The following is a 21,185-nucleotide window of genomic DNA, read 5'->3' as shown; positions in this document are numbered from 1 at the left end:
CAGCATCCATTTACAAAGTTTGCAAATTACTGTGACTACACATTGCCAGCTGGATCTAGTATAGCTTAGATTTTCAATGATCATGAATAAGTGTGACGTGCTTTGTTTAAAAATTCAAATGAAGAAATCTTTTTTGGGTTAAAGAAACCTTAAATGTGCTTACGTGGGTGGATGTATGAGAAGAGAGACAAAGGGGAAAGGAAGGAACGGAAGGATGAAGTCACTGGGCAGCAGAGACCTTGTTCCACGTTAAAAGCCAGGAGTTAAAAAAAAAATTATACCAACATGAGAGTAGAAATGCAAAATAGATCTAATGAGCAATATTTAAGTTACTGAGCAAAAAAAAAGCACCACATGAAAATTTCAACTCTGGCCAGACACCAAACCTAAGTTAAAACGAAATCAACAAAACTAACTTATGACTTTTAGTTCATGGTAAGCATTTTTACATATGCCAAGTCCCCAGCATTTGCTGCTAACCATTTATTAAAGGTTCGAGGTCCTGAATCTCACTGAAACAACAGTTTAACAACAGCCCTCACCAAAATGTGTGACCCCCAAAGTTATAATAGAGACTCCCTCAAAAATAATGCCGTATACTTACTAGGTTTCATGGCATTTGGAGCACTGGAGGGTGTGGTCCCCCAGCCTGTGGTCGATGCTCCCGTGTCATCCATTTCACCCCACCCAGGACTGCTTTCATTTGGCTCACCCCAAGCTGAAGTACCATTATCTGGAGCAGGTGGTGTGCTTTTGCTCCAGACTGTAAAGAAAGGACATGTATCTCTAAGAATGATTTGTTCAATGAACACCATAGTATCCACTGGAGGTGAAGGTAGGAGGAACAGGCACTCCTGAATTCTGTTGGTGGAAATATAAATAGGTGCCACCTTCATGGAGGGCACTTGGCATTGTCACTTTAACCTTTTGCCCAGTAATTCCACTGCCAGGAAATTATACCACAGATATACTTGTAAAAGTAGATGAAATTACATGTACAACAATGCTCACTGCATCACTGTCAGGTAACATTTGGAAGCAACCTAAATATCTACCAAAAAGGGACCAGTCAGACCGATCGTGAGTTGCCCATCAAATGAATACTATACACGAAGCAATTGAAAGACAGAAATGTACATGCTAACGTGGAAAGTTTTTAAGAATAATGAAAAAAGCAAGGTGAAGAACAGTGTATATAGTACAATCCCTTCCGTGTAAAAATTTTAAAGGATAGATATATTTTGCTATAGGTATGAATGAAATTTCTGAATGGCATACAAAATTCTAAGACCTGCAGGGAAAGACCCTAGGGGCTAAGATTCTTTTACTTATTACCTTTTGCTTTTCTGTACAGTTTGAAGGTTTTTACTATATGAATAAAAATTTTTACATGTTCTAGGTAGGGAATTAATGAGCAATCTTCATTTCCTTCCTCATTCTTTTTAATATTTCAAGAAAAGAACTAATTAAAAGAAATCATTTTCTAAGTGTCCATAACTGGATTCACTGAATACTAAGCTTACTTTGCAAAGTGGAAAATTAAATATTATGACTAATTTTAACTAAAAAAGCGAACACTTGAATGGTGCATCCTCTTAATTTGTTGAACTATATGAGGACACTCAAGTTGACAATGCCAAACTAAGAATGATTACCAGCACTACTTTTTTTTAAAAAAAGAGTTCAAAATCCCACGGCAACCCCCCAGCCCCACCTTTTTAAAATTTTTCACCAGCACTATTTTTAATTTACCAGGTATGATGTCTCCTACTCAAATAAGGAGGGAAGAAAGTTTAATTCTGGACAACTGATTATCATGAGATAACAATCTCCACACAACGAAGTTCTCCACTTCCAGAGGTTAACTATTAAAAATTATCTGGAAAGTGATGGAAACCTTCCAGATCCCAGCTTTGCTACAGCATTTTCTGATGGTCTCTGCAAGAACAACACAGACTACTTCCTGTCGCCGGGGCAAGAGAAACACAGAGGACGTGTCCACAGGCAGAACCAGAATGGAAGTCAGGTCTATTTCTGCTCCTATTTTAATTCTTTATTTTTAAATCTAGAGCACAGTTTGTTTAGCAAGATATAAATCTTTTGGATTCTGCAGACCAATACAATTACCAAAACGAAAAACAAAAACTGGAGAGACTAACCCAGGAATGCCTACTTTTTCCTTTTGCCAAGAAAGAACATTAAAATGTACTACCAGCATCTGTTATCACTATCATTTTATAAAAAGAGAGTCTCTGTTAACAACAGCCTAGAGTTAACATAGGAAAGGTTCCCAGAACAAAGCTAAGTTAAATAAATGCATCTTAATAAAAATGCCTTGGTTTAGGATTTCTTTTCTTCACCAAAACCTGTGAGAAAAAGCCATTGCCTACCTGATGCTGATTTAGCGGTCATCGGGGTAGGCAGGTTTGGTTCTCGAGGTGCTGGGCCCCCTTGGGAATTCTTATCCCACAGATTCACATTCTTGTAGTTGTAACTGTTAGGGTCTCCCCACGCTGAAGTGCCATCATCAATGTCCATCTTCCGACTAATCGACTGTGGGGATGGCTCTTCCCAACCACTGGGTTCCTCATCCTTCGGGTTCACTGGCTGCGGCCCGCTGCTCCAGTTGGAACTGGAAGGTCGTCCGTTGCCTGGAGGTGGTGGGGCTGGGCCTCCCCATGAACCAGAAGTCTCTGGTTGTGGTGGCGGTGGCTGCTGTGCCTGCTGCTGCTGTTGGTGCTGTTTGTTCCAGGAACTGGGCTGTCTGCCTGTCTCTGTCCAGGCTGTAGATCTTTTGCAATCTTCCCACCCGCCTTTTGAAGCTAGGCTTGCGTTCCCACCGTTGCCCCAAGTTCCGATTTCATTCTGCCCTCCTTCACCCCACCCAGACACAGGTTTACTGGCAGAACTTTCCCAATTGCTATTTTTCGCCTGATCGACCTCCTCTCCCCAACCATTCTTTCCAGAAGTCCATCCTTGATTGGGCTGGCGTCCACCTCCCCACCCCTGCTCCTTGTTGGAATTCTCATTCCAAGAGGAAGAGGTCTTTTCATCTGGTCGTCCTCCTCCCCAACTGGAAGAGTTGTTGTTCTTATAGTCATTCCAGCCTCCTGTGTTCTTGGGGTCTTTCCACTCTGTAGAGGCTGAGAGCTCCCCCCATCCAGACTTCATTTGATTGCTTTGGCTGGGTGCATCTCCCCAGCCCCCTGAGTTCTTGGTCTGTGTGGCAGCGCTCTCCCACCCCTCAGTTCCTTTGTCAGATTTCCCCTCGGGCCTTGGCACCTCTTCAATATCCCACACTGTGTCCTGCTTAATTTGAGTTTGGCCCCAGCCAGTGTTTGAGAGCACCCTGGGGTCCAAATCAGTTCGGCTCAAAAGAGTCTGCAAGACAGCCTGACAATCAGGGTGTGTGGGCCTGTACGACCGACGGCCAGAATTATGACTGTCACTACTTCCTGCTTTGTGGTTGCTTCCAGTGCTTTGACCTCCAACTTCACTTCCCGTGGAGCTGGAAGATCTTCCCCAACAGGGAGCCTGGGCATTGCCTTGGTTTTCAGGGAGGGGGTGGCCCTTTTGATTGTCCCATGCTCCAGTGCTAGAATTTGGTTGGTTTGGACCACTCCATTCTCCAATTTTCAACTCATCAGACCCAGTCGGCTGTTTCCATTCTCCCTGAGAGACTCCAGATGTCATTTTGTTCCCTTCACCCCATTTGTTGTCATTAGAGTCCTGAGGGCCAAAGTTCCAGGACCCACCCGTAGACCTGTTATTGTTGTCCCAAGAGTCATTTTTTGACCCGGTTGATTTCTGAACAGGAGCTCCTTTCCAGGAGTCCTCTCTATCCTTTCCATTGTTCCCATTGTTTCCAGAATTGCTCTGTCCAGAGGCTGTGTCAGTTCCAGAAGGCCCCCTAGCTGCACTCCAAGATCCAACACTCCCAGTCTTTCGATCTCCAGTGCTTTGTGAAGGGGCATCAGTGCTCCTGGAGGCGTTCCCCAAGCCCATTCCAAAGGGCATTCCCTTATTCTCCATGGGGTTTGGTGAACTTAAGTTCAAGGAGTTAGTGTTTCCATTTTTTGGTCCATCAGTGTTATGAATTTGAGCCTGTTCTCTGCCAGAGACAACAAAATTAACACCCGCATTTTCCATCTTTGACTGCTGTTCCCTGGATGCCTGACCTACTGTGCTAACCTGTGCACTGGAATTACTAGTATCCGTTTCCAATGCCCCTTTCCTAGAATTTCCTTCTTGGACCAGCGCTGGCCAGGCAGATGGGTTGCTATTTGGGTTAAAGTTGCTGAAGCCAGAGCCAGGTCCAATTCTATCCTGACCGCTCACATTCCTCCAATTTCCTAGTCCATTGTTGCTTTCTGTAGTAGAGTTGGAAGATTGAACAGATTTAGCCTTAGGGTCAGATTTCCAGACCCCAAGATTACATTCGTTCCCAGAACTTGCAGACTGGCACTGGCTCCCTTTTCCTTTGTTACTAGTGGTGCTTCCTGGCAGAGTGCTCTTCTCAGAGCCAGGGTTCGAGGCACTGTTGTTATCGGTGGTGTTTTCAGAAGAAGACTCAGTGTCTTTGCTGGCAATGCAAGGCCACTCTTCCATGTCAGACCCGTCTACAATCACCTTGTCCCAGATGTGAATAGGGTTGGGGGAGGCGCCGTTGTTGGAGGAGGCTCCCGGGCCCCAAGTGGGATTTGCATAATGTGAAGCAGCAGCAGCTCCAAGGGCTGACTCTGAGAAAGAGAGTGTCTCATCAATCACAGCCGCATATGCATGCTCTATTAACACCCCAAGCTCAAAGCGCCCCAGAGGAGAGCTCACCACGCTTCCCCGCAAACTAGTTCTCTAGCCAGCTGCCTGCCTTGGTAAACTGTATCACACCCATCTTAGTCATCTCTTCTGTTTTGCCTGGTTGGTGTTATTTGCTAAATCTCACCCACCAGCATCTCTCAAAGATACCCTCTTGCCATTCCTAGTGACAGAGAAGGGCCTTCCTGTATCTTGAGACAAGGCAGTAACACCCTGTACTTGCTTTATATCTCCAATCCATGCTGAACATTCCTGGCTGCAGTGAGTTTTCTAAAGCACACTTTTGATTATATCACTGCTGTATGGAAGGCAGTGGATAGTTTCTTAGTGTACAAGAATAAAGCTAAACTCTTTGGACTGAGGTTTGATCAAGATGCTCCACAACCTGGGACCAACTGACTCTTCTAGTCTCATCTTCCACTACTCTCTCTGATGATGCCCATATTCCACAAATTGCACCTTCTCACCCTGGCACCATTCCACACAGGCACCTCCTGTTTTTTCCTTCTGAATTCACAAACTGAAATTTATCTGTCTTTCTGGGCCTAGTTCAAGTGCCATTTCTTCTATGAAACTTTTTTGAGCTTACCACCTGAAAACAACCTTTCCCTGTCTGGAGCCATTTTGCTCAGTGTACTGTGTTCACATCTTCCTTTCCCCACGTTAGTGCCTTTTAGTCAGAGACCTATCTTGCTAACGTTTGAATTCCACATGGTGACCAGGGAACTGCTGCTCAGTAAGCATCTACTGAATGAGGAATGCCCACCCAGCTAGATGCTAGGGGCAGACAAGCATGAATCAGTTTGTATGCCCAAGGAACTTGATAAGATAGTCTGGCTCAGCACATATTTGATGGAATTTACTACATTTGGTGGGGGGAAAAATGACCTGTTTTTAGCCCAATAATTTCTAAACTTATTCCTTTCACCAAAGAGCTTTAAATCAATATGACGTTGAATAAAAAACTATTACATAGAGCCATATAAAAATAAGGAAGCAGAGAATCTCAAACTCTTGAGATTAGGGGCCTCCTTGGTTTTAAGAATGTAAACAGGAGACTGACTCACACTGGACCCATGTCGATGTCCAGGCCTGGCTAGATTCAGCCGCTGAAGTGCCCGGCACAACCGCTCCCTCACACTTCCCTTTGCAGCTGGTTACGAGGGGACAGGAAGGAAGGGCCAGGAGGCCTTTCCCTGCCTGATTTGGGCCTGGCCTGACAGCCACCACAAGAAGCCTCATATACAGGGCTTATCGCTGTATAAAGCCCGTGTCACCATGAGCTTTCTTTCCATCTTCGCTTGGCACACAAGATGGTAACAGAATTTTCTAGGCAATTCTATGTTCAAATCAGAACTAGAATAAAGCATCCTGTCATTAACAACCACCAGCCCACTGTCCTTGCCAACGCCTGATGGTCTTCAAGCTCTGAATTTTAATTTAGTCTCAAAAAATATTTTAAGAATATGTGGAGGGCTTCCCTGGTGGCACAGTGGTTGAGAGTCCGCCTGCCGATGCAGGGGACATGGGTTCGTGCCCCGGTCTGGGAAGATCCCACATGCCGCAGAGCAGCTGGGCCCGTGAGCCATGGCCACTGAGCCTGCGCATCCGGAGCCTGTGCTCCGCAACGGGAGAGGCCACAACAGTGAGAGGCCCGCGTACCGCAAAAAAAAAAAAAAAAGTGTGTTGGGGGGTGGCATCTGGAAGTTCTTTACTGTTAGCTGTTTAGTATTCATCTATTAAAAACTCTCGAAACTTCCAGTAGGACCCTTCAGCTAAAGATCCCTTATATCTACATACAGTTTTAAACAAAGCTCAAAATCCAGGGCTCTCTAAAGAAATACTGATTTTAAAAATCTAATAAAAGAATGGTATTATGTGGGATCCTCCCAAGATTCTACATTATCATCTAAGAGACCTTCTTTCTATTCTCCCAGCATTCCAGGAACGTAAACACGGCAGTCTAAGATTCAGAACCAGCCTCTGCACTAGCCTCACTTCCAGTCGCCCCCTGAGCACACCCCTGTGGGGGAAGCTGGGACTATGGAGGCTCGAACTGTAATGCTCTTGTCTGAGGAGGAAAAAAGGCCCCAAAGAGAGAGGAAAAACAGCAGCGACATTAGACGCTCAGGCCAAGACCACACACACTCACTGGATACCAAAACCCAGTTTCAGGAGAGAAATGCTGGTACACGTCTCACACTGGACTCCTCCCCCATTTTGAGTAACGCCAAGCGTCTATATAATTAACGTGGACTTTACATGGGCAACACAAGCGACATGCTCACTCCCTGAAGCCGCCATGTCTCCCGTTCACCTGCACGAGGCTCGCTCACCTGGTGCGGTCCCACCCTCGCTCTGCAGCAGCGCTCCTGTCACTTGTGCGTTGGGGTTTGCTCCGGGCGCTGTGGAGGGAGGAGGCCCCGCCCCGCCCCCGAGGAGCATGCAGGACGGTGGAGGAGGCTGCCCACGTTTTAGTAACACTTTGTGGTCCTGCTGGCAACGGAATCGCGGCGGCACCTCCCGAGGCATGTAGCGGGCGGCGCTTGGCGGTTGTCCGTTCGGCACTGCCACCCTTTTGGCATTGTTGCCACCATTGACTGGTGGCGATGGAGAGCTGCCAATTGGGCTGGCGGCCGTTGGTTGGCTTAAACTTGGTTTCGTCACTTCGGGCACTGAAAGAGAGAGATGGGGAAACAGCCTTTGAGATCAAATGCATTTTTCTGAAGATTATTTTTAAGAAAGCTTCCATGAGACCAATTCTAATAAGACAACTCTTCTTTCACCCAACTCTGAGGGACATGGTCTTTCCAGATTCCCCAGCATCTTCAGTTTACCGAAGGTAGGGTAAGGGCAGCGAGTGATGGTGACAAGGATTCAAAGGCTGCGGTATCATGGAATTACATTCCATCAACTAAGGAGGAGAGGGAAGCAAGCACCATTCACTCCCCTAACTCAATAGTGGGCTGCCTAGAAGGTCTAAGGATGCATACAAACCCCACACAAAACCCATGGTAAAGGTTCAAGGCTCTCAGCCCAAGGGTCCTTTCCCTTTACCAACATTCTGAAAGACTGGCCTCTGAGAAAATTTCCCCCAAATCCCTGGACTAGGTAGGCTATGCACCCTTCATTTGGGCTCCTGGAACATGCTGTCCATCTCTGAACCACTGAATGAACCGGTTATATTGACATTCTCCATTTACAGACCCTTCTCCCCACCATGCCAGAAGTTCCTCAGTGGCAGGAACCCATCTTTCATCTTTTTGTCTTAGGGCCTGGCACAGAGTAGACCCCTTCAGGGAACCCCAGGCCTAGAGAATCACAAAATCAACTTGGTTTTGGTTTCTACAGCCACCTGAACTCAAAGACTCTTGGCACTCTGTGTAAACATTAGAAATGTTATCTTTTTGCTTTTGTCCAAAAAAAAATTAAGTGGACCTTGTGTGTGTTTTTTTTAACTGTTCATTTAAAATAAAAATTTCAAAATGTAGTTTTCCTATTTACTTTAAATACTTAGGGTTTTCCCTCACTTTTACAATGGCAAACAGGAAGTATTGGAACACGGAAATGACCGTGAAGCTCTGCAGGACCCCTTGGCTTCCCCTCAACCCTACAGAAAATGTTCCTCTGGATCTGCACCTCCCTTGCTTCATCTTACCAAAAGACTGCCATCCTTTCCAAGAATATCCACCTGGCAAATACAGGCTGGCAGCAATACAGAGACAATCATTGAGACTGGTAATTCAGATGATTCTGAGGCCCAAATCCTTGACACCCAGAGTCATGTTAGGGCCAGCCCTGGTGGCAATATTGCTCTAACTGCTGAAGTGATGCTGGGCCAGTATGTTGCTTGCTGAACTGACTCCTTTATGAGGAGAGAGATACATCATCAGAAATCAGGGGGCCCAATCTATAACCACTGGACATTGGTGAGTACCGTGAGTAACAGGAAAAAAAAAAGAGTAGGAGCCTGAACTAACTGCAAAGCAATACTTGGGTCTAACCTTAGCCAATCATGAGGCAGTTCTGGGCCTCCTAGTAAGGAAGGGAGGTCAGAGGATAAATGAATGAATGAATGAATAAATAAGTAAATAAACATATTTCTTAAGAAAATAAATTGGTCATTATCTAATATTATTAATATAGTACCCTTTGCATGACTTATAACAGCCAGTGGATAAATAACTGATAATGAATAAATAAAGATGAATTATTTAATGATTCATTTTCTATCTGTGCCTGGAGGATTCTGTAGCACATGGCATTCCCAATCCTCTTTCCTCTTATTATGAGAATAAACAAGAAGCTGACAAAGGCTGGCGGGATTCTTCCGAACTAGTTTTTAGGACAGAAGGAGTTAATGCTTCTGCAAGGCTACCCTTCTATAAGAGGGCTAGAATCTCCACTTTAAGGTAACCAGGTTTGTTACATGCCTTCCCTCATTTCTCTAAAATAGAGTAAGACATGGTAAGGAGAGTCTACAGAGCTGAGAGCTGAACATCAGTTCGACTAACTTTACAACATTCATAGCATAACTGAAGAAATCTGGTGGGTACTGTGTATTGTGCAAGATTCCCTGCAAAAGCTCCTCAAGGCATTTTCCCACCATCACATCAGAGGTAGAATGGATCATAAACGATGAAGTCATTATAAAACAGGACCACCGCTTGACCACTCTCCTTGCAACACGGTGCTCTATTCTGGGAGATTAGCCATTCAAAACTCTAGGACACAGTCAGAAAAAGCATGCCTGAGATACATGTTGAGAGCAAACTGTTTCATGACTTGAATAAATTCTTATTGTTTTTTTTTTTAATTACATCTTTCTGTAAATTCAAGAATTTTAAACATTTAAAAGCCAGTCGCAACTCTAGGCACTAACTGGAGAGCAATGCAGCTGTTGGGCAGGATGCCCAATCCGACCTGCTTCCAGAAGTCCAACTAGAGACATCAGAATCAGTGCGTGTGCCACGTCAGGCTCCAGAAAGTCAGGCAGTAACAGAGGAGAGGGAAATTACGATTAAGTCTGAATTACTTTTTGGGCCCTCTCTCTTCTCTTCTGAACCTTAGTGATTTTAATAGCTTGTGGTGCAAATATTTCTAAAGATGAGCTGCTCAAAATAAGGGCACAGTTTCTTATTTTCCAGAGAGAAAGTCTGTGGCTTAAACATGATCTCTGCATCAGGGAAATAAAGACATGAAAAATGCTGGGTATCCTATTTTCTAATTTCCATTCATTTACCACCAAAAGCCATTTACTTACTTTAATGATTGAATCTTTTCCCCTTCCCTGCTGCCATTATTTAATACCATTCTCATCTTACAGTCTGAACTTCTAATTGCCTCTATTTCTGAAAAACTTCAATAAGATTCTTTTTCAGATAAAAGTATTCTTTAAGAAAATTCCGATACGGGGTAGGACCAATACAAACTATTTTCTTTCAACACCTTTTTGTTTTGTTTTTTTAATTAATTTTTATTCTTTAAATACCTTGATGGTACCAAACATCAAAAATAAACAAATAAACAAAAACAAACAAAAAACCCTTCTAGAAATGTTTTAAAAGTAGTAGTTAAAATACAGGGCTTCCCTGGTGGTGCAGTGGTTGAGAGTCCGCCTGCCGATGCAGGGGACACGGGTTCGTGCCCCGGTCTGGGAAGATCCCACATGCCGCGGAGCGGCTGAGCCCGTGAGCCATGGCCGCTGGGCCTGTGCGTCCGGAGCCTGTGCTCCGCAACGGGAGAGGCCACAACAGTGAGAGGCCCACATACCGCAAAAAAAAAAAGAAAAAAAAAAAATACAAACAAGCTCTAGAGAAGACATTATTTTAGACTGAAAATTTTCTTGGTGAATAATAATGAGTTACAATGCAATACAAAAAATTTCAAAGATTGATAACACACAGAGTGGCTGACACACACTCAACACTGTTTGGTAACCTCTAAGCACTGTCTCCATTTCTTTACCTTCCACTCACTCCCCATACTCAATGCACACTGGCCTTTGTCCAGATTGTCTCCCTGGAAGCTTCTCTCCTCATTAAATCACTAGTGATTTTGCTGTCATTCTAATGGGCACTAGTTGGACCTCGGGGGAAGAAAGCCTACCTCAAATATTAATCAATCAGAGTAGACCCAAGGTTATTCAGTGCACACAGCACCATGCACCCACTGTAATATGACTTCTGGAATGGACTCAAAAGCCAGAGTTGTGGCCACTGTACAACAGTGGTCCATCTCCTCAGGTATGCTGATGGGAAAGTGCTGTTTCTCTGCTGTGTCCAAACTGGGTAAAGGTTATGAATTACTGCTTTGCACAGCAATATCTAAAAATTTTAATTTATATTGAGCTGGAAGCTTTTCCCTGTTGCTATGACTCACCAACAGACATTTACCAAGGAACTGCTAAGTGTCAGGCACCAGAGCCCTTCAAATCTTTGAAGATAGTTACCAGAGCTTCCCCATGTGGGAAGCATTCCTTGGGAGTTAAACACTCCCCACCCCCTTCCAGTATTTAACCCTCCCAGTGGTGACACAGGTTCAAATTCCTTGACCATTCTGGCCCAAACTCCTCATGGTCCATAGAGGTTGATCTCTGTTCCTTTGCATAGAGTGGTGCCCATTATAGGAACTGTAAATCCCTGCCTAGATACTGTTTTCCAGTAATGTAGCTTAAGGTCATGTTAGTTTCTACAAATCAGTTATTTCATACTGATAACTTCCATTAAGCCAACCGTCACCCTAAGATCTAACATCTTTTTAACAACGCTAAATGGTTATGTCCAAACTCTTCCGTTACATAGTCTATTTCTTCAATCCTAATCATACCCTTCATCCCTGTTAAATCTGGTCTATTACATCAATCCCACAAACTTTTCCAATTCCAAGACCAATATCCAACAAAGGAGGAGATCAGCTTCTACCTTAAGTGCCTTTTAGTTATTTGCTACTTGAATAGCAGGCCCAGCTCTGGCCCATGTCTTCACCTAACCTCCACTTCAAAGCCCTGTCCTGTTTTCTCCAAAATTCTCACATTTTTTAAATGATGGAAAATAAATATGCTGAATTTACTTTTTCTCTGAAATACGGACAAACCTTACTTCAGTCCTCCGTACGACCAGAGACTTGGCACCAACACAGTCTTTTTTTTTATATAGGGTCTGTTGGGGAAAGAGAGGTGGATTCAGAGTTAAGGGGAGGCTGCCTGAGGCAGGTACCATCTTTGGGAAGGGGAATAGAACCCAGAAACATCAGCTGAGGGAAGAAGAATGGGATTTAGGCAGGCTCTTGGGAACAAAGATGAAGATGTGGCTGTAAAACGGGATAAAAAAGGTAGAAAGATCAGGGCCTCCTTCTACTTATGGTCTAACATACCTCAGGGATAATTTTTATTCCCCAGTTCTAACAATTAAATCCCTTATGAGACCCAAAACAGGCTCTCAGCTCACTTCAGGATTATTTTAATTTTTGAGTGGGAGGGTGGTGGATAGGGGGGTATGGAAACTGTGAAACTGTATTCCATTTTATGGTAGTATGAGAAAAACCCTAAATGGAGGGAAACTTTGGTAGTAAGTAAAAAAGAACGTTTAATTTTTAAGGCTTTGGCAGAGAAAAGAGGAATGTGATTCTGAGAAGAGACCTGGTACAAATAAAAAAAAGAAAGAAAACTCTAACAGATTTTCTGCTTTCCAATAGAAATACCACTTAACGTACAGAGCAGCTTATTTCGACAGCTCAACTGGTCCTTGGAGTCACAAGTATTAAGAACTGTGGCCAGGCCCAGGAACCCAACCACTGTGTTCCAGCAACCACAGAGTCTGGATTTTTTAGGAAAATGCCAATTTTCTCATCTGTTGTCCTCATAAATCATCAAAAAGTCCTATAAATATACTTATATGCCAAAATCCTTTCCTAGACAGTATACTGGTTTAGAAAATATGGACACTGTTCTACTATCAATAACTCTGTTTCTATGGTAAAGTATAATTTATATTTCAAACAAGTAATTTATAGAGATACTTCCAAAATAATGCCTACCTCTGGGTTAGAAACTGGCTGGAAGTATAAGGGGAGAACACTGTTCTAACTAATTAAAATAATTACAAAATAATAGTAGTTTCTCTCAGTTTATTTTATAAATCACTACAAAGTTCCAGACTATATTCTCTTTGAAATGCTTTTTGATTAGAAATATATGACAGTAATGTCTACTCATCTGAGAATTTGTTTTCCAGAACTAAGTTTCCTAAGAAACTAGTACCATCTTTATTAGTCTTCCATCACTGTGTGACATACTTTGGCCTGGTGGTCCAATAAAACGAAACAAAACAATGAAGAAACCAGTCATTAGAGAACCTCCCATCAAGCCTTGGCCTCTCCATGACCCTTATCTTCCCCCATGTTATCATAATCACATCTGATTCCCTTCATCCAGGGCAGTGGTCCTCAACCTGGGACATATACTGTGGTCACTGCAGAGCTTCCCTAAATACATCGATCTGCTAGGGCTGTGGCCTGGGACCATGAAGGTTTGGGAGGAGACTGGGCTTGCGTATTTTGACAAGTCTATGCAAATGATTCTAGTGCATATGCTAGCAGAGAACAACATATTTAAGCGGGTGAGGTTAGGAGTTACAATACTGGTCTCAAGGAATTAAGTCTCCCATTCTTAAGGAGAACTGACCAAAAGTATGACCACTGATTATGCAAGACTGCATAATCAAAATGAACAAAAGAGAAAGAACTGAATACACGCAGACCATTAGAGATCGAGAAGGACCTCAGAGACACCTGCTTCTGTTTATAACACATTACAATTTTGTAAGAGTTAAAGTGCATTATCTTTTTTAAAAGCATATTCCAGGCTCTATTTCAGAAGACAGTGTGAGCATCCTAAATATAACCCTCATTTTCAGACTCAATGCCTATCATGGATCAAGGTGGTTAACAACCCTCTGCAGTTCCCATCTGTAAAGCAGGGACCAGTGTGTTGCTTTTGCTACTGTTCTAAGAAAAATTTTGCAAAGGTTCAGTTCAAAATCATGACCTCTTTACTTTCAAAACAAGGTATTACACTGTCTAATCTCTCTTGCCTCCCAAAAAATGTAAGGCCAACTAGAAACACTAAGTACTTTTAATTTGTCATTACTGCTCTTCAGTGACTGCAAACAGCCAACCTTAATTACTCTACACCCACTCCCACGAATCAAGCGGATTGGAGGCTGAGTCAGCAAAGTGTAAAATCTAAACACAAAAGAACATAAATCTAAAAAGGAAGAAAAAAAAAATCTTACCTTTGGTTTTTTGTTCCGTGACCTGCAAAATAAAGAGACGTAAGTAAATGACACTTGCTTTCTAATTCTGCGATGTATTGTAATACTACTTTAATTCTGATATTACTAATTCAAGGTGTCAGATACATACGCATATCTAAAATTCAGAAAAAGTCAGTTCAGACATCCTTCTAAAGACAATGGCCATATGTCCAGCTATAACTTACATGACCCTCATTAGGAAAGATTCTAAAAATTAAGACGAAAAAGCATTCCGTTCTCGTTAAATGAGGTCCTTGCACTGGGAATGCTATTTCCCATTCGGACTGCAATGACTAGAGAAAAGCAAATGGATGAGGCCCAGAAACAAAATTAACCACAGAGACAAAAAGATTTACCTATGAGTATGGACTCAAACACTTGACTTCAAATCTAGAAAGCAAAATTTAAGGGGCCATGCTCAGAGGCATCAGAGATCACGGTAGGAAAGCTGGATTCAAAACCAAGCTATGCCACTTCCTGGCTATGCGATCTCAGTTTTTAATTTACCTTTTGAATGAAGATAATAACAGTATCTCCTTTGCAGAAAAGGATGCTGTAAGGATTAAATCAGATATCCTACACCAATGCTTAATAACTGCTATTATCATCAAAGTTTATAGAAAATAATGTGAAACAGAGAAATATTCAATAAGATTGAAATATATAAATTTTGAACAAATACAGATTGCTCTGTTGAAAGTATTTCTTTATATAGTAACTAATACATTTCTGGAGGTGACTAACTTAAAAGGTTCGATATGCTGAATATAATAATGGGTTTTTGGAGAGTTTGGAAATGATGACTAGGAGCCACACGGAAAACTGCTTCTGGTATTAAGAGGGGAAAATAAAGGAGAGCATCTAATTATACATGCCCTATAATATTTAAGCAAAACCACAAAAGGTCATGAATAAGAAAAATATTCCAAAGGAAATGCACCAGAATTCCAATAGGGGTTAATTCACATTACTGAGATCATGGGTTATTTTGACCCCCTTTTCCCAATTGTTAATCTTCCAAAAAAGGTTTTTATATTAGTTTTCTGACTTCGGTAACAAAAATATTCATATAGAAGAGGTTTAATTATTTGTGGCTGGTAATCATACTAAGTTACTGCTTTGGGTGTTCATGAAAACATGGTCATCTTTGGAAGGTCTGTCCTGTGGCTAACCAGCCCCTTCAAAACGGATTCCAGCACAACACTGAGTTAAAACAATCCACTTGGATGACCTCCTGGAGTGTTTATTACATTCTTGCATTAAAAGACAAGCTAATTCTGCTGTACCGAATCTGTGGTAGGCAGCCTCTTAAAATGAATGTGTTTCCCAGTACTAACTGTTACAGAGCTCAATTCTATTGTATAATTTTTCTATAAGCCCCCATATCGAAGAATGAACTGATTTGTATCCACATACCAATTCCTTAAGGCAACTGAAGATTTATACCACTGTAAATACTTCTTACAATGCATTTTGAAGATCAGTTATATAGGAAGTCAATGCCTTCCCTAGCTGTAAGCAACAAACCCAACTATGTCAAATGTGTCTTATAATGTGGGTTCTGTTAAAAGAGCTGCCCTCAGACGGTGAAAAGCTGGATGATGAAAACATATGTTCTGCCAACGCTAAACAATGATTCTTTAGCAGCAGCAGACTAACGAATGTGAGTGAAATCCTTCTCTGACACCTCCCTCATGAGTGAAATCTAACAGTTTACTCAGGGATGGTTCTAGAAAGAACAAACTGCCATAACAACTGAGCATAATGGAAAAGAAGCTCATGCTTAATTTCTATGGAGAAATAACTTAATTCAGCTAAATAAAAGTCAGTTCTTCATGTAAATTATGTTGCCAGCATCCATTCTTGACCATTCACTTATTTTTTTTAATACATTTATTTATTTATTTATTTATGGCTGTGTTGGGTCTTCGTTGCTGTGAGTGGGGGCTACTCTTCGTTGCGGTGCGTGGGCTTCTCACTGCAGTGGCTTCTCTTATTGCGGAGCATGGGCTCTAGGCACACAGGCTTTAGTAGTTGCAGCACACAGGCTCTAGAGTGCAGGCTCAGTAGTTGTGGCACATGGGCTTACTTGCTGCACAGCATGTCGGATCTTCCCAGACCAGGGATCGAACCCGCGTCCCCTGCACTGGCAGGCAGATTCTTAACCACTGTGCCACCAGGGAAGTCCCAACCATTCACTTATTTTTTTCTTTTTTTTAAGAAACATCTTTATCAGAGTATAAATGCTTTACAGTGTTGTGCTAGTTTCTTCTGTATAAAAAAGAGAATCAGTTATATGCATACGTATATCCCCATATCCCCTCCCTCTTGCATCTCCCTCCCACCCTCCTTATCCCAACCCTCTAGGTGGTCGCAAAGCACGGAGCTGATCTCCCTGTGCCATGCAGCTGCTTCTCACTAGCTATCTATTTTTTTTTTTTTTTTTTTTTTGTGGTATGCGGGCCTCTCACTGTTGTGGCCTCTCCCGTTGCGGAGCACAGGCTCCGGATGCGCAGGCTCAGCAGCCATGGCTCACGGGCCCAGCCGCTCCGCGGCATATGGGATCCTCCCAGACCGGGGCACGAACCCGTATCCCCTGCATCGGCAGGCGGACTCTCAACCACTGCGCCACCAGGGAGGCCCTAGCTATCTATTTTACATTTGGTACTGTATATATGTCAATGTTACTCTCTCACTTCGTCCCAGTTTACCTTCCCCCTCACCGTGTCCTCAAGTCCATTCCCTACGTCTGTGTCTTTATTCGTGTCCTGCCCCTAGGTTCATCAGAACCTTTTTTTTTTTTTAAGATTCCATATATATGTGTTAGCATATGGTATTTGTTTTTCTCTTTCTGACTTACTTCACTCTGTATGACAGACTCTAGGTCCAGCCACCTCACTAAAGATAACTCAATTTCGTTTCTCTTTATGGCTGAGTAATATTCCATTGTATATATGTGCCACATCTTCTTTATCCATTCATCTGTCGATGGACACTTAGGTTGCTTCCATGTCCTGGCTACTGTAAACAGTACTGCAATGAACACTGTGGTACATGATTCTTTTGAATTATGGTTTTCTTAGGGTATATGCCCAGTAGTGGGATTGCTTGGTCATATGGTAGTTCTATTTTTATTTTTTAAGGAACCTCCATACTGTTCTCCATAGTGGCTGTACCAACTTACATTCCCACCAACAGTGCAAGAGGGTTCCCTTTTCTTCACAACCTCTCCAGCATTTATTCTTTGTAGATTTTCTGATGATGCCCATTCTGACTGGTGTGAGGTGATACCTCATTGTAGTTTTGATTTGCGTTTCTCTAATGATTCGTGATGTTGAACATCTTTTCATGTGTTTGTTGGCAATCTGTATATCTTCTTTGGAGAAATGTTTATTTAGGTCTTCTGCCCATTTTTGCATTGGGTTATTTGTTTTTTTAATATTGAGCTGCATGAGCTCCTTGTATATTTTGGAGATTAATCCTTTGTCAGTTGCTTCATTTGCAAATATTTTCTCCCATTCTGAGGGTTGTCTTTTCGTCTTGCTTATGGTTTCCTTTGCTGGGCAATAGCTTTTAAGTTTCATTAGGTCCCATTTGTTTATTTTTGTTTTTATTTCCATTTCTCTAGGAGGTGGGCCAAAAAGCATCTTGCTGTGATATATGTCACGGAGTGTTCTGCCTATGTTTTCCTCTAAGAGTTTTATAGTGTTTGGCCTTACATTTAGGTCTTTAATTCATTTTGAGTTTATTTTTGTGTATGGTGTTAGGGAGTGTTCTAATTTCATTCTTTTACATGCAGCTGTCCAGTTTTCCCAACACCACTTATTGAAGAGGCTGTCTTTTCTCCATTGTATATTCTTGCCTCCTTTATCAAAGATAAGGTGACCATAGAGAGGCGCATGGGTTTATCTCTGGGCTTTCTGTCCTGTTCCTACATTTCTGTTTCTGTGCCAGTACCATACTTTCTTGATTACTGTAGCTGTGTAGTATAGTCTGAAGTCAGGGAGCCTGATTCCTCCAGCTCTATTTTTCTTTCTCAAGATTGTTTTGGCTATTCGCGGTCTTTTGTGTTTCCATACAAATTGTGCAATTTTTTGTTCTAGTTCTGTGAAAAATGCCACTGGTAGTTTGATAGGGATTGCATTGAATCTGTAGATTGCTTTGGGTAGTAGAGTCATTTTCACAATGTTGATTCTTCCAATCCAAGAACATAGTATATCTATCTCTCCATCTGTCTGTATCATCTTTAATTTCTTTCATCAGTGTCTTATAGTTTTCTGCATACAGGTCTTTTGTCTCCTTAGGTAGGTTTATTCCTAGGTATTTTATTCTTTTTGTTGCAATGGTAAATGGGAGTGTTTCCTTAATTTCTCTTTCAGATTTTTCATCATTAGTGTATAGGAATGTAAGAGATTTCTGTGCATTAATTCTGTATCCTGCTACTCTACCAAATTCATTGATTAGCTTTAGTAGGTTTCTGGTAGCTTGTTTAGGATTCTCTATGTATAGTATCATGTCATCTGCAAACAGTGACAGTTTTACTTCTTTTCCGATTTGGATTCCTTTTATTTCTTTTTCTTCTCTGACTGCTGTGGCTAAAACTTCCAAAACTATGTTGAATAGCAGTGGTGAGAGTGGGCCACCTTGTCCTGTTCCTGATCTTAGAGGAAATGGTTTCAGTTTTTCACCATTTAGAACGATGTTGCCTGTGTTTTTGTCATATATGGCCTTTATTCTGTTGACGCAGGTTCCCTTTATGCCTACTTTCTGGAGAGTTTTTATCATAAATCGATGTTGAATTTTGTCAAAAGCCTTTTCTGCATCTATTGAGATGATCATATGGTTTTTCTCCTTCAATTTGTTAATATGGTGTATCACATTGACTCATTTGCGTATATTGAAGAATCCTTGCATCCCTGGGATAAATCCCACTTGATCATGGTGTCTGATCCTTTTAATGTGTTGTTGGATTCTGTTTGATAGTATTTTGTGGAGGATTTTTGCACCTATGTTCATCAGAGATATTGGTCTGTAATTTTCTTTTCTGGAGTATCTTTGTCTGGTTTTGGTACCAGGGTGATGGTGGTCTCGTAGAAGGAGTTTGGGAGTGTTCCTCCCTCTGCTATATTTTGGAAGAGTTTGAGATGGATAGGTGTTAGCTCTTCTCTAAATGTTTGCTAGAACCTGCCTGTGAAGCTATCTGGTCCTGGGCTTTTGTTTGTTGGAAGATTTTTCATCACAGTTTCAATTTCAGTGCTTGTGAATGGTCTGTTTATATTTTCTGTTTCTTTCTGGTTCAGTCTCAGAAGGTTGTGCTTTTCTAAGACTTTATCCATTTCTTCCAGGTTGTCTATTTTATTGGCATATAGTTGCTTGTAGTAATCTCTCATGACCCTTTGCATTTCTGCAGTGTCAGCTGTTACTCTTCCATTTTCATTTCTAATTCTGTTGATTTGAGTCTTCGCTCTTTTTGTCTTGATGAGTCTGGCTAATGGTTTATCAATTTTGTTTACCTTCTCAAAGAACCAGCTTTTAGTTTTATTGATCTTTGCTACTGTTTCCTTTATTTCTTTTTCACTTATTTCTGGTCTGATCTTTATGATTTCTTTCCTTCTGCTAACTTTGGAGTTTTTTTGTTCTTCTTTCTCTATTTGCTTTAGGTGTAAGGCTAGGTTGTTTATTTGAGATGTTTGTTTCTTGAGGTAGGATTGTATTGCTATAAACTTCCCTTTTAGAACTGCTTTTGCTGCATCCCATAGGTTTTGGTTGTCGTGTTTTCATTGTCATGTGTTTCTGGGTATTTTTTGATTTCCTCAGTGATCTCTTGGTTATTTAGCAGTGTACTGTTTAGCCTTTACGTGTTTGTATTTTTTTAGATTTTTTTCCTGTAATTGATATCTAGTCTCATAGCGTTGTGGTCAGAAAAGATACTTGATACGATTTCAATTTTCTTAAATTTACCAAGGCTTGATTTGTGACCCAAGATATGATCTATCCTGGAGAATGTTCCATGAGTACTTGAGAAGAAAGTGTATTCTGTTGTTTTTGGATGGAATGTCCTATAAATACCAATTAAGTCCATCTTTTTTTAATGTATCATTTAAAGCTTGTGTTTCTTTATTTATTTTCATTTTGGATGATCTGTCCATTGGTGAAAGTGGGGTGTTAGAAGTCCCCTATTATGATTGTGTTACTGTCAATTTCCCCTTTTATGGCTGTTAGCATTTGCCTTATATATTGAGGTGCTCCTATGTTGGGAACATAAATATTTACAATTGTTATATCTTCTTCTTGGATTGAACCCTTGATCATTATTAGTGTCCTTCTTTGTCTCTTTTAATAGTCTTTATTTTAAAGTCTATTTTGTCTGATATGAGAATTGCTACTCCAGCTTTCTTTTCTTTTCTTTTTTTTGCGGTACGCGGGCCTCTCACCGTTGTGGCCTCTCCCGTTGTGGAGCACAGGCTCCGGACGTGCAGGCTCAGCAGCCATGGCTCACGGGCCCAGCCGCTCCGTGGCATGTGGGATCTTCCCGGACCAGGGCACAAACCCATGTCCCCTGCATCGGCAGGCGGACACTCAACCACTGCGCCACCAGGGAAGCCCCTCCAGCTTTCTTTTGATTTCCATTTGCATGGAATATCTTTTTCCATCCCCTCACTTTCCGTCTGTATGTGTCCCTAGGTCTGAAGTGGGTCTCTTGTAGACAGCATATATATGGGTCTTGTTTCTGTATCCATTCAGCCAGTCTATGTCTTTTGGTTGGAGCATCTAATCCATTTATATTTAAGGTAATTATCGATATGTATGTTCCTATTACCATTTTCTTAATTGTTTTGGGTTTGTTATTGTAGGTCTTTTCCTTCTCCTGTGTTTCCTGCCTAGAGAAGTTCCTTTAGCATTTGTTGTAAAGCTGGTTTGGTGGTGCTGACTTCTCTTAACTTTTGCTTATCTTCAAAGGTTTTAATTTCTCCATCAAATCTGAATGAGATCCTTGCTGGGTAGAGTAATCTTGGTTGTAGGTTTTTCCCTTCCCTCACTTTAAATATGTCCTGC

At 41.8% G+C, this 21,185-nt stretch overlaps 1 protein-coding gene across 1 annotated transcript in view; it reads right to left on the bottom strand.

Moving 5' to 3' along the window:
* The window catches only part of TNRC6B (trinucleotide repeat containing adaptor 6B), a gene marked incomplete at its 3' end in the record, with an annotated part of 197,954 nt that overhangs the window by 48,376 nt on the left and 128,393 nt on the right, over nucleotides 1–21,185 (bottom strand). The window contains exons 6-9 of the mRNA XM_079716010.1: nucleotides 14,109–14,130; nucleotides 7,152–7,490; nucleotides 2,391–4,739; nucleotides 605–763 (exon numbers count right to left, since the gene is read on the bottom strand). Of these exons, the coding sequence (XP_079572136.1) occupies nucleotides 605–763; nucleotides 2,391–4,739; nucleotides 7,152–7,490; nucleotides 14,109–14,130 (2,869 nt within the window). The remainder of the gene's footprint in view (nucleotides 1–604; nucleotides 764–2,390; nucleotides 4,740–7,151; nucleotides 7,491–14,108; nucleotides 14,131–21,185) is intronic.

This window comes from Hyperoodon ampullatus, assembly GCF_949752795.1.
Source record: "Hyperoodon ampullatus genome assembly, chromosome: 11".
NCBI lineage: Eukaryota > Metazoa > Chordata > Mammalia > Artiodactyla > Ziphiidae > Hyperoodon > Hyperoodon ampullatus.
The sequence above is the reverse complement of the archived record's forward strand: the minus strand, read 5'-3'. Positions and strand labels throughout refer to the sequence as shown.